We start from the raw sequence: 13274 nt of genomic DNA, 5'->3' as shown, positions 1-13274 counted from the left end.
ACTCCAACGACATCTCGTAAACGGGCCTTTAGCCTTGGTTTGGTGTAAGCTTCTCTTTCCTTCTTAACCAGGGACAGCTTTAAGATATCCTAGAAATTAAGATTTTTGTTTCTCATTGAAAATCTTTCTTGTAGTCTTGGATGGGGGAAGTTCGGTTCAGTGGGGTCAGCCAAACTTTAAATTAAGATCGGTTTGGGAGCCGAACTTGACCTGAGCCCCAATGGAAGTCACTAATTGGGCAGTTGGGGTCTCCTATCACATGCAGCCAGCCATAAGCAGATCACTTCCGGTGGTGGGGTTTTTCCATTGATTTTTTTGGGGAGGGGGGGGGTGCACACTATATCGGATCATGCTGTTGTTAGCCCCAGTGTGAAACTGCAAGTGGCTCACACTGGGCTGAGCACCAAGCATACCCGAGCACAGCGATGCGCGTGTTGTTCATATGTAAAGCACCCAAACTCCGAATCCAAACTCTGTATTTTGTAGTCTGTGTTTGGTATGAACACCGAATTTCAGGTTCGCTCATCCCTACTTTTAATGCTTTAATTCTTTTACGTCTACTGCTTTCTTAGTAATTGAGGAGGCTTGGTGATAGCAGGTGTGGTATAGTCTACTGGAGAGGAACCAACTTTTTTAAGATGTATTGTTAATGTCGCCTTCCAGATGGCAGCATACTACCTCATGGTTCGTGTGTCCTCCAATGCAGACTAAGAGAGATTTTACAATGAGTATCACACATCTTAATTTTTTGGTCCATTTGTAAATTTTTCTTCTTTTCTGCTTCCAGAGAGGCGTTGGTATGAAAAGTACGCCTGTGACCATCGTACTTCCCGACACCAAGGAGAAATCCTATCTGTTTAATGTAATGGATACTCCAGGTATGGAAGGTCCTCTGGAGGAGATTGTATTGATTAGTTGGGGTAGTGGTGATGGAGAGCTGGCTTGGCTCCGATATATCTTATATTAGAGCATCATCTTGTTAAAGCCATCTGTATATAGTTTATGTGATGCCCCGTGCTCTCCTTTTCTTTGTCTTAGATTGCCATGCATGCTCTATGTTTTTAGCTTCACCTCAGTGTATCTGATCATTTTGCAGGTCACGTGAACTTCTCTGATGAAGTCACAGCTGGGTTTCGGATATCCGATGGCATTGTGTTGTTCATCGATGCAGCTGAGGGGGTAAGATTTTGGTTTATGCTATTCGCTTTGTACTGAAATATATTGCTAATGGGTCCCAGGTGGTGGAAGTGGCCATACAGAGCCTTGTTTATACTGGTAGAGCCATTGTTTGTCTCTGCTTTCTCATGTTAATTGTCACTTTAATTGCTTTCTTCTCTTCTAGGAATTCTCTTTTTATCATCTTCTATGTTTTTTTTCCTACTAGGTGATGCTGAACACAGAGCGACTGATCAAACACGCCGTACAGGAACGTTTAGCCGTTACTGTTTGCATTAACAAAATAGACCGTTTAATACTGGAGCTGAAGTTGCCCCCCACAGATGCTTATTACAAGCTGAGGCACATTGTGGATGAGGTTAATGGCTTGCTCAGGTACAGGGGAGGTTTGTTTAGTAGTAAACCGATGTAGGATGCGGCTTCTAGTAGAGCGGTAATGATCCTCTGTCTCTCTGCAGCATGTATTCTACAGACGAGAACCTGGTTTTATCCCCCCTCCTGGGCAACGTCTGCTTTGCTAGTTCACAGTACAGCATCTGCTTCACACTGGGCTCATTTGCGAAGATCTACGCAGACACCTATGGTAAGTTAATGGCTTGGTATTATGGGATAGATAGCTGGATTATTTGGAAGTTTCATAGTTCAAATTGTGACTATTGGTTTACACCTCCCCATATATCCTTTGGTGTTGGGTGTACATTTACATGCATATCAGAATGCCTCTTCATTATCAATCTCACATATTTAATAAAATGAGTGATATGATTTGAAGGGGTTTTCCAGGACTATTTTTCTTTGTCGCTCTATTGGGAGACCCAGACAATTGGGGTGTATAGGCTATGCCTCCGGAGGCCGCACAAAGTATTACACTTAAAAGTGTTAAGCCCCTCCCCTTCTGCCTATACACCCCCCGTGCTCCCACGGGCTCCTCAGTTTTTTGCTTTGTGCGAAGGAGGTCAGACACGCACAGCACAACTCCACAGATTGGTCAGCAGCAGCTGCTGACCATGTCGGATGGAAGAAAAGTGGGCCCATATAGGGCCCCCAGCATGCTCCCTTCTCACCCCACTCTTGTCGGTGGTGTTGTAAGGTTGAGGTATCCATTGCGGGTACAGAGGCTGGAGCCCACATGCTGCTTTCCTTCCCCATCCCCCTCAGGGCTCTGGGTGAAGTGGGATCCTATCGGTCTCCAGGCACTGAGACCGTGCTCCATCCACAGCTCCTAAGACTCTGCTGGATAGGAGCCGGGTATCGTTCAGGGACATGGCCCTGCTACTTGAAGGTACTCTGTGTCCCTGTGGGGACCGCGCACAGCAACACTCCAGCATTGCTGGGTGTGCTAGTGCACCGGGGACCACGGCGCTGACCGGGTTAATGTGCCATTACACACTCAGCGTCGCTGAGTGTGTTTATGTAGGGGGACTACCGTACTACCGCCGCCGCCATGTTTTTAACACTGAGGCGCGGCTGGGACTTGTAGTGCGCCGGGGACTTCCGCGCGGCCGCGCTTTTATGGCAGCCGCGCTCATTACTTGAGTCCCCGGCTTGTACGGCCTAGTGTTTCCTCCTCCCGCCCACAGCCCTGACAGGCAGGGGAAGGGCGGGACGCTTTACAGACGAGCTGCAGTGAGGGCTGGAGCATGCTTTGCATACTCCACTCCCCTCACTGCACTGTGAGGCACCAGTTCCCGCACTTTCTAAGGGTCACGCCCACGGCTTCCTCCTCTCTCAGGACGCCGGCAGCCGTGCCATTACACACTCAGCATCGCTGAGTGTGTTTATGTAGGGAGACTACCGCGCTGACCGCCGCCGCCATGTTTTGACACTGAGGCGCGGCTGGGACTTGTAGTGCGCCGGGGACTTCCGCGCGGCCGCGCTTTTACGGCGGCCGCGTTTGTTACTCGAGTCCCCGGCTTTTGCGGCCTAGTCTTTCTTCCTCCCGCCCACAGCCCTGACAAGCAGGGGAAGGGCAGGACGCTGCACAGGATGAGCAGCACTGAGGGCTGGAGCATGCTTTGCATACTCCACCCCCCTCACTGTCCTCTCCTCAGAAGCCGGCAGCCATTCCTGTCAGCTCCTTGAATGCTGCAGAGGGGGACAAATTCTGACAGACCCAGGCAGGGACCCTGGTGGCCTCACAACCGCTTTATGCGGGGGGTATGCAGCATCTGTGGTGCTAGCCACATTTGTGCAGGAGTGTAATTTTAAATCATATGTTTATAAGATATGCTTTACACTGTATGGTGCACAGTTGATTCTGTATATATATTGTGTTGCTCAGGGAAGTCAACAGCATGGCGCCCATAAAAGGCAGGAGCGCCAAACCACAGGCTTACTATGCTGCCTGCGCCGCATGTACGACCCCTCTGCCGGCAGGATCCACTGAGCAATCCAGACCGGTATCTCAGCACAGGGGCACTGTTGAATCATTGCTCCCTGGCCCACCTCAGTTGGACCAGAGGTCTCCCCGGGGTGTCTCATAGATCCCAGAGTGAGGTCTCTGATACAGACCCCAGCCCCTGACCGTCTAAGCGAGCTCGCTGGGAAATTCCCTCGACATCTTCATATTGGTCAGGGTCTCAGCGGGGGGAATCCCTGGATGATGAAGCGGAGACAGCTGATCAGGATTCTGATCCTGAGGCCGCTCTCAATCTTGATACGCCTGACGGGGACGCCATAGTGAACGATCTTATAGCGTCTATCAATCAAAGATGCCACTCACAGGCAGATGGAGCTCTGGTTGAAATCCATCTATGAAGCTATCAGCGCTTCTTTTACACCAGCATTTGCAGCCGTATGGGTCCTACAAGCTATCTCAGCAGGTCAAGCGCAAATTGACGCAGCCACACAGACGTCGGCATTTGCGTCTTACGCTATTAATGCTGTCCTGGACTCTGCGAGCCGTATGGCGGTTGCTTCCGCCAATTCGGTGGTACTCCGCAGGGCCTTGTGGCTACGGAACTGGAAGGCAGATTCTGCTTCCAAAAAAGCGTTTAACCAGTTTGCCAATTTCTGGCGACCGACTGTTTGGCGAACGTTTGGATGAAATCATCAAACAATACAAGGGAAAGGATACATCTTTACCCCAGCCCAAACCGAACATACCCCAACAGAGGATGGGGCAGTCGAGGTTTCGGTTCTTTCGGGGCGCGGGCAGGTCCCAATTCTCCTCGTCCAAAAGGCCTCTGAATAGATCAAGGGCTCTCCGATTCATGGCGGTCTAAGTCAAAAAGACCACCGGAGGTGCCGCTACCAAAGCGGCTTCTTGATGGCTTTCGGTCTCCTCAATCCGCATCCTCGGTTGGTGGCAGGCTTTCCCGCCTTTGCGACTCCTGGCTGCCAAGGGTAAAAGACCGTTGGGCGAGAGACATTCTGTCTCACGGTTACAAGTTAGAGTTCGCCTCTCGTCCCCCGACTCGATTCTTCAGGTTATCCCCGCCTCCCGAGCGAGCCGAGGCTCTTCTGCAGGCGCTGGGCACCCTGAGGGCAGAAGGAGTGGTGGTCCCTGTTCCTCTTCAGCAACAGGGTCACGGGTTTTTCTCCAACCTGTTTGTGGTTACAAAGAAGGACGGGTCTTTCCGTCCTGTCCTGGACCCGTAACTGCTCAACAAACACGTATAGACCAGACGGTTCCGGATGGAAACCCTCCGCTCCGTCATCGACTCAATGTCCCCAGAAGATTTCCTTGCATCGATCGATATCAAAGATGCTTTTCTCCACGTACCGGTGGCTCCAAAGCACCAACGCTTCTTGCGCTTCACCATAGGAGACGAACACCTGCAGTTCGTGGCACTGCAGTTCGGCCTGGCTACAGCCCCACGGGTTTTCACCAAGGTCAGGGCTACAGTAGTTGCGGTCCTCCACTCTCAGGGTCACTCGGTGATCCCTTACTTGGACGATCTGCTGATCAAGGCACCCTCTCAAGAGGCATGCCAACACAGCCCCGACGCTTCTCTGGGGGCTCTCCAGAGTTTCGGGTGGATCATCAATTTTCCAAAGTCAAATCTGACACCAGCCCAATCGCTGACATATCTTGGCATGGAGTTTCATACCCTATCGGCGATAGTGAAGCTTCCGCTGATCAACAAGCGTTCACTACAGAAAGGGGTGCAATCTCTCCTTCAAGGTCAAGCACACCCCTTGAAGGGCCTCATGCACTTCCTGGGGAAGATGGTGGCAGCAATGGAGGCAGTTCCTTTCGCGCAGTTTCACCTGCGTCCTCTTCATTGGGACATCCTACGCAAATAGGACAGGAAACCGACGTCCCTCGACAGGAACGTCTCCCTCTCTCAGGCAACCAAAGCTTCCCTTAGGGGGTGGCTTTCTTCCCACTTCATTATCGCATGGGAAATCCTTCCTACCCCCATCCTGGGAGGTGGTCACGACGGACGCGAGTCTGTCAGGGTGGGGAGCAGTCTTTCTCCACCACAGGGCTCAGGGTACGTGGACTCAGCAAGAGTCCTCGCTTCAGATCAATGTTCTGGAGATCAGGGCAGTGTATCTTGCCCTAAAAAGTGTTCCAGCAGTGGCTGGAAGGCAAGCAGATCCGAATTCAGTCGGACAACTCCACAGTGGTGGCTTACATCAACCACCAAGGCGGAACACGCAGTCGGCAAGCCTTCCAGGAAGTCCGGCGGATTTTGATGTGGGTGGAAGCCACGGCCTCCACCATCTCCGCAGTTCACATCCCGGGCGTCGAAATCTGGGAAGCAGACTTTCTCAGTCGCCAGGGCATGGACGCAGGGGAATGGTCTCTTCACCCGGGCGTGTTTCAGGAGATCTGTTGCCGCTGAGGGAGGCCGGACGTCGACCTAATGGCGTCCCGGCACAACAACAAGGTCATGGCACGCTCTCACGATCACAGAGCTATGGCGGCAGACGCCTTAGTTCGGAATTGGTCGCAGTTTCAACTCCCTTATGTGTTTCCTCCGCTGGCACTGTTGCCCAGAGTGTTACGCACGATCAGGGCCGACTGCCGCCGCGCCATCCTCGTCACTCCAGACTGGCCGAGGAGGTCGTGGTACCCGGATCTGTGGCATCTCACGGTAGGCCAAACGTGGGCACTACCAGTCCGACCAGACTTGCTGTCTCAAGGGCCGTTTTTCCATTTGAATTCTGCGGCCCTCAACCTGACACTGTGGCCATTGATTCCTAGATCTAGCGTCTTCAGGATTATCTCAAGAGGTCATTGCCACTATGAGACAGGTTAGGAAACCAACGTCCGCCAAGATCTACCACAGGACGTGGAAAAATTTCCTGTCGTGGTGCTCTGCTCGGGGTTTTTCTCCCTGGCCTTTTGCCTTGCCCATTTTTCTGTCCTTCCTTCAATCTGGACTGGAAAAGGGTTTGTCGCTCGGCTCCCTTAAGGGACAAGTCTCAGCGCTCTCTGTGTTTTTTCCAGTAGCGCCTAGCCAGACTTCCACAGGTATGCACGTTCCTGCAGGGGGTTGTCACATCGTTCATCCTTACAAGCGGCCGTTAGAACCCTGGGATCTGAACGGGGTGCTGATGGTTCTTCAGAAACCACCATTCGATCCAATAAGGGATATTTCTTTCTCACGCCTTTCGCAGAAAGTGATTTTCCTAGTAGCAGTCACTTCACTTCGGAGAGTGTCTGAGCTAGCAATGTTGTCGTGCAAAGCCCCTTTCCTGGTGTTCACCAGGACAAGGTGGTTCTGCGTCCGGTTCTGGAATTTCTCCCAAGGGTGGTACCCCCCTTTCATCTCAATCAGGATATCTCCTTACCCTCTTTTTGTCATCATCCAGTTCACCAATGTGAAAAGGATTTGCACTGGTTAGATCTGGTGAGAGCACTCAGGCTCTACATTTCTCGTACGGCGCCCCTGCGCCGCTCGGATGCACTCTTTGTCCTTGTCGCTGGCCAGCGTAAAGGGTCACAGGCTTCCAAATCAACCCTGGCCCGGTGGATCAAGGAACCAATTCTCGAAGCTTACCGGGCTGCCGGTTCCCTCAGGGCTCTAGGCCCATTCTACCTGAGCCGGGGGCGCGTCCTGGGCTTTGAGGCACCAGGCTACGGGTCAGCAGGTGTGTCAGGCGGCTACCTGGTCGAGCCTGCACACTTTCACGAAACACTATCAGGTGCATACCTATGCTTCGGCGGATGCCAGCCTAGGTAGACGAGTCCTTCAGGCGGCGGTTGCCCACCTGTAGGAAGAGGCCGTTTTACGGCTCTATTACGAGGTATTATTTTACCCACCCAGGGATTGCTTTTGGACATCCCAATTGTCTGGGTCTCCCAATAGAGCGACAAAGAAGAAGGGAATTTTGTTTACTTACCGTAAATTCCTTTTCTTCTAGCTCTAATTGGGAGACCCAGCACCCGCCCCTGTTTTTTTGTGTACACATGTTGTTCATGTTGTTTGGTTTCAGTTCTCCGATATTCCTTCGGATTGAATCTACTTTACACCAGTTTATAATCTTTTCCTCCTTCTTGCTTTTGCACCAAAACTGAGGAGCCCGTGGGAGCACGGGGGGTGTATAGGCAGAAGGGGAGGGGCTTAACACTTTTAAGTGTAATACTTTGTGCGGCCTCCGGAGGCATAGCCTATACACCCCAATTGTCTGGGTCTCCCAATTAGAGCTAGAAGAAAAGGAATTTACGGCAAGTAAACAAAATTCCCTTCTTTTTTTTTTTTTACTATGGGCCTAAGAACTTAGAGGCAAGTAGTTGCTATTTACTTGCCTCTTCTGTGCAGCGCCGGTATCGGTTGATTCATAGCAGTCACTGATCACTCCTGCCGGTGATTCTGCAGCTTACAGTGACGTCGCGTCAACAGAGCAGCTGCTTCTCTTTTGCTCTGCACTATTGACAGGGTATTCTTGCTGTTGTCATGCTGATTGACATTCCATTGTCTAAATGCAAGGGGCCAGCTGTCAATCAGCGAAACATTGGCAGTCCCTTCCCGCTGACAAACCAGCCCATAAGAGAAGGAGCTGCTCTGATGATATGAAACAGCGGTTATGCAAGTGACAGCTCTGAGCTGGCGCTGGCTAGATCTGCAACTACCTGCCTGTTTGTTCTTAAGTCCATAGTAAAAAAAAAATAAACAGTCGTGGTTAATCCATCTAGGCTTCTTCAAGGACTTCTTAATGGTATTGTATAGAAAATCATTGTTTGTAGTCCGATTAGTGTAGATTTCCTAGCATTTGTAAAGTAAAACTGAAGTTTGTTTGCACCGTACCAATCATATTTTTGGACCATCAGACACCATGTTGTGTTTCCACTCTTTTTGTAGGGCTCTCTATACTCCATTTCTTTGTCGCTCCATTGGGAGACCCAGACAATTGGGTGTATAGCTACTGCCTCCGGAGGCCACACAAAGTATTACACTTTAAAAAGTGTAACCCCTCCCCTCTGCCTATACACCCTCCCGTGCATCACGGGCCCATCAGTTTTATGCTTTGTGTTGAAGGAGGCTGACATTCACACAATGCTCCACATTTTAGTCAGTAGCAGCTGCTGATTATATCGGATGGAAGAAAAGAGGGCCCCTAACAGGGCCCCCGGCATGCTCCCTTCTCACCCCACTGAGTCGGCGGTGCTGTTAAGGTTGAGGTACACATTGCGGGTACACAGGCTGGAGCCACATGCCGTTTTCCTTCCCCATCCCTTAGGGGCTCTGGGTGAAGTGGGATCCTAACCGGTCATCCAGGCACTGGGACCGGGCTCCCTCCGCAGCCCCTGGGGGAATCTGCTGGACAGGAGACTGAGTATCGTCAGGGACATGGCCCTGCATCTACAGGTACTCTGTGTCCCCTTTGGGACGGTGCATGAAGCACCTTGGCCTTCAGACGCTGCAGCGACTGCGGTGTGGTTTTTTGACCGGGACTACCGCGCCTGTTTGCCGGACGCAGTTTTTACTTTAGTCCCCGGCTTTTGCGGCCTAGTGTATTAAACTCCCGCCCCTGGCCCTGCCAGTCAGGGGGAAAGGCGGGACGGTCGGTAGGACGCCGACAGTGAGGGCTGGAGCACACTTCGCTGTCCTCCTCCCCCCTCACTGATCACTATGGGGCAAGATTCCCGCACTTTTGTGGTTCCGCCCACGGCTCCCTCCTCCCCTCGGAACGCCGGCAGCCATTGTTATATGGGTCTCAGTATGATGCTGCCGGTGGAGGATCTCAGATTGTGCTCTGCAGCTCTGGGAGAGGGGGTTCCTAACCGGTCGCCATGCACTGGGACCGGGCTCCATCCGCAGCCCCTGGGGGATTCTGACGGACAGGAGACTGGACATCATCAGGGACGGAGCCCTGCATCCATAAGGTACTCTGTGTCCCCCTTGGGACGCTGCATGCAGCACCTGGGTTACAAACGCCGCAGCGGTTGCTGTGTGCTTTGTGAGACCGGGACTACCGCGCCGACCGCGCCTGTTTGCCGGCCGCGTTTTTAATTTTAGTCCCCGGCTCTTGCGGCCTAGTACCATATATTCCCGTTCCCGGGCCTGCCAGTCAGGGGTAACGACGGGACGGCCGACTGGACGTCGACAGTGAGGGCTGGAGCATACTTGGTATCCTCCTCCCCCCTCACTGAGCACTGTGGGGCACCAGTTTCCCAAGCAGGTGCTGGCCCCCCTTGGGTGCCGAAGTGTATATATATATATATATATTTATATGGTATATGATTTCACTGTTCGGCAGCACTATTTGCTTTTGGCTATATACCCTCACTGATTACTCTAAGAGGTGACAACAGCAGGTCGTCCGCAAACAGTAAGGGTGCCAAGGCACAGGCTTTCTTGCAACCTGTACCTTTTGTGCGGCTATATTGCCGGCAGGTTCCACCTATCATTGTGTGCAATGCTTGGCCCCTGGGGCACTCACTCAGCCGGAGCCTCCGGCACTGGTGGGACCCTCGGCTCAGGTGGTTCCACCGGTTTTCACTGCACAGATGGCAGGGACAGAGTTTGCACGTTTGACTGAGCAACTCTCTGAGTCGCTTTCACATTCCATGGCCCAGTCTATGGACAGAGGGGCTGCTAAGATTCTGGAAGCTTGCAGTCCAGACCGGTAACACAGGGCCAGGGCGCTGTGAGTTCATCGCTCCCAGGCCCCTCTGGGTCGGTACAACAAGGGGCTCCTGGGGTAACACCCAGATCCCACGGTGAGAACTCCGACACGGACCGCGGCCTCAGACAGGCTAAGCAGGCTCGCTGGGAACCTTCCACGACTTCATCACGCTGTTCGGGGTCTCAGCTTGAGGAGAATGAAGCGGAGGTCGCAGCTCAGGGCTCTGACCCTGACGTTGCTCTCAATCTGGATACACCTGAAGGGGACGCCATAGTAAATTTCCTTATAGCGTCCATCAACCAGGTGCTAGACCTCTCTCCCCCATCTTCTCCTATGGAGGAGTCGGCTTCACAGCGGGAGAAACACCAGTTTAGGTTTCCCAAACGTACACGGAGTGCGTTTTTCGATCACTCTAACTCCAGAGAGGCTGTCCAGAAGCACAGAACTTTCCGGACAAGCGCTTTACTAAGCGCCTTAATGGCACACGTTACCCTTTTCCCCCCTGACGTAGTTAAGGGTTGGGCTCAGTGTCACAAGGTGGATCCTCCAGTCTCCAGACTGGCGGCTAGATCCGTAGTATTAGTGGCAGATGGTTCATCTCTCATGGATGCCACTGACAGGCAAATAAAGCTTATGATGAGATCCATCTATGAAGCCATAGGCGCATCTTTTGCTCCGGCCTTCGCAGCCGTGAGGGCACTCCAAGCTATCTCAGCTTCTCTGGCTGAGATTAATGCGGTCGCACGTACCTTTGCCCCGCAGGTTGTGTCCTTGGCTTCTCAAGCGTAGGTTTTTTCGTCCTACGCCATGAACGCCGTTCCTGGACTCTGCGAGCCGTACAGCGGTAGCATCCACCAATTCGGTGGCAGCCCGCAGGGCCATGTGGCTACGTGAATGGAAGGCAAACTCTGCTTCCAAGAAGTTCTTAACCGGTTTGCCATTTTCTGGCGACCGTTTGTTTGACGGGCAATTGGATGAAATTATTAAACAGTCCAAGGGAAAGGACTCGTCCTTACCCCAGTCCAAACCAAACAGACCTCAGCAACGAAAAATACAATCGAGGTTTCGGTCCTTTCGGTACTCAGCCAAGTTCCGTTCCTCCATGTCCAACAGGTCAGAGGAGGGCCAGAGGAACTCTTCTGCATGGCGGTCTAAGTCACGTCTTACAAAGACCGCCGGAGGAACCGCCTCCAAGGCGGCTTCCTCATGACTTCGGCCTCACCAAGACCGCGTCCTCGGTCGGTGGCAGGCTCTCCCGCTTTTGCGACGCCTGGTGGGCACATGTCCAAAACCGATGGGTGAGAGACATTCTGTCTCACGGTTACAGGATAGAGATTAGCTCTCGTCCTCCGACTCGTTTCTTCAGAACATCTCCGCCCCCCGAGCGAACCGGTGCATTTTTTCAGCCGGTGAACTCTGACGGCAGATGGAGTTGTGATCCCCGTTCCGCTTCAAGAACGTAGTCGCGGCTTTACTCCAACTTGTTCGGGGTACCAAAAAAGGACGGATCATTCCGTTCAGTTTCTGGGCCTTATTCTGCTCAACAGACACGTGAGAACCAGACTTTTTCGGATGAAATCTCTCCGCTCGGTCATCGTCTCGATCCCAAGGAGACTTCCTAGCATCAATCGACATCTGGGATGCTTATCTCCATGTTCCGATTGCACCAGAGCATCAACGCGCCTTGTGTTTCGCCATCCGGGACGAACACTTTCAGCTTGTGGCTCTGCCTTTCGGCCTGGCGACAGCCCTACGGGGCTTCACCAAGATCATGGCATCAGTGGTGGCGGGCCTACACTCTCAGGGACACTCGGTGATCCCTGTCTTAGACGATCTCCTAAGTCAAGACACCCTCTCGGGTGGCATGTCAACACGGTCCGAACATTGTTCTGGAGACTCTCCAGAGGTTAGGTTGGATCATCAATTTCCCAAAGTAAAAATTGACACCGACCCAATCACTGACTTACCTCTTGATGGAGTTTCATTCTCTCTCAGAGATAGTGAAGCTTCCGCTGGACAAACAGCGTTCGTTGCAGACAGGGGTGCACTCTCTCCTTCGGGCACAGTCACACCCCTTGAGGCGCCCCACGCGCTTCCTAGGGAAGATGGTGGCAGCAATGGAGGCAGTTCCCTTTGCGCAGTATTCATCTGCGTCCACTCCAATGGCACATTCTCCGCAAATGGGACAGGAGGTCGACGTCCCTAGACAGGAACGTCTCTCTTTCTCTGGCAGCCAAAACCTCTCTTCAGTGGTTGCTTCTTATCTTCTTGTCGAAAGAAAAATCCTTCCTGCTCCCATCCTGGGCGGACGAGAGTGTCAGGGTGGACAGCGGTCTTCCTCCACCACAGGGCTCAGGGAACCTGGACTCCGACAGAGTCCTCCCTTCAGATCAATGTTCTGGAATTAAGGGCAGTGTAGCTAGCCCTACAGGCGTTCCAGCGGTGGCTGGACGGCAGGCAGATCCGGATACTGTCGGGCAACGCCACGGCGGTCGCGTACATCAACCACCAGCACAGAGCGCTGGCGGCGGACGCATCAGTTCAGAACTGGTCGCAATTTCGACTGCCTTATGTATTTCCCCCTCTGGCACTGCTGCCCAGAGTGTCATTCAAAATCGGGTCCGACTGCCGCCGCGCCATCCTCGTTGCTCTACACTGGCCGAGGAGGTCGTGATACCTGGATCTGTGGCACCTTACGGTGGGTCGACCGTGGGCACTCCCGGAACGACCAGACTTGCTGTCTCAAGGGCCATTTTCTATCTGAATTCTGCGGCCTTCAACCTCACTGCGTGGCCATTGTGGCCTGGCTCTTAGTGTCCTCGGAGTTATCTCTATCACGCCTTTCGCAGAAGGTGGTCTTCCTAGTGGCAGGCGCATCACTTCGGAGAGTGTCGGAGCTAGCAGCGCTATCATGCAAAGCCACCTCCCTGGTGTTACGCCAGGACGAGGTGGCCCTGCGTCCGGTCCCGGAATTCCTACTTAAGGTGGTATCCCCCTTTTTTCTTCTCAATCAGGATATCTCCTTACCTTCTTTTGGCTCATCCAGTTCACCAGTGTGAAAAGGATTTGCACTT

General features: G+C 52.7%; 1 protein-coding gene across 1 annotated transcript in view; it reads left to right on the top strand.

Moving 5' to 3' along the window:
• EFTUD2 (elongation factor Tu GTP binding domain containing 2) overlaps window positions 1-13274 on the top strand; it is a 105531-nt gene that overhangs the window by 42441 nt on the left and 49816 nt on the right. Inside the window, exons 8-11 of the mRNA XM_075350253.1 lie at window positions 788-878; window positions 1097-1179; window positions 1385-1551; window positions 1635-1759. Coding sequence (XP_075206368.1) covers window positions 788-878; window positions 1097-1179; window positions 1385-1551; window positions 1635-1759 — 466 coding nt within the window. The remainder of the gene's footprint in view (window positions 1-787; window positions 879-1096; window positions 1180-1384; window positions 1552-1634; window positions 1760-13274) is intronic.

This window comes from Anomaloglossus baeobatrachus, chromosome 5 (assembly GCF_048569485.1).
Source record: "Anomaloglossus baeobatrachus isolate aAnoBae1 chromosome 5, aAnoBae1.hap1, whole genome shotgun sequence".
NCBI lineage: Eukaryota > Metazoa > Chordata > Amphibia > Anura > Aromobatidae > Anomaloglossus > Anomaloglossus baeobatrachus.
This window is presented reverse-complemented; position numbering and strand designations above follow the sequence as displayed.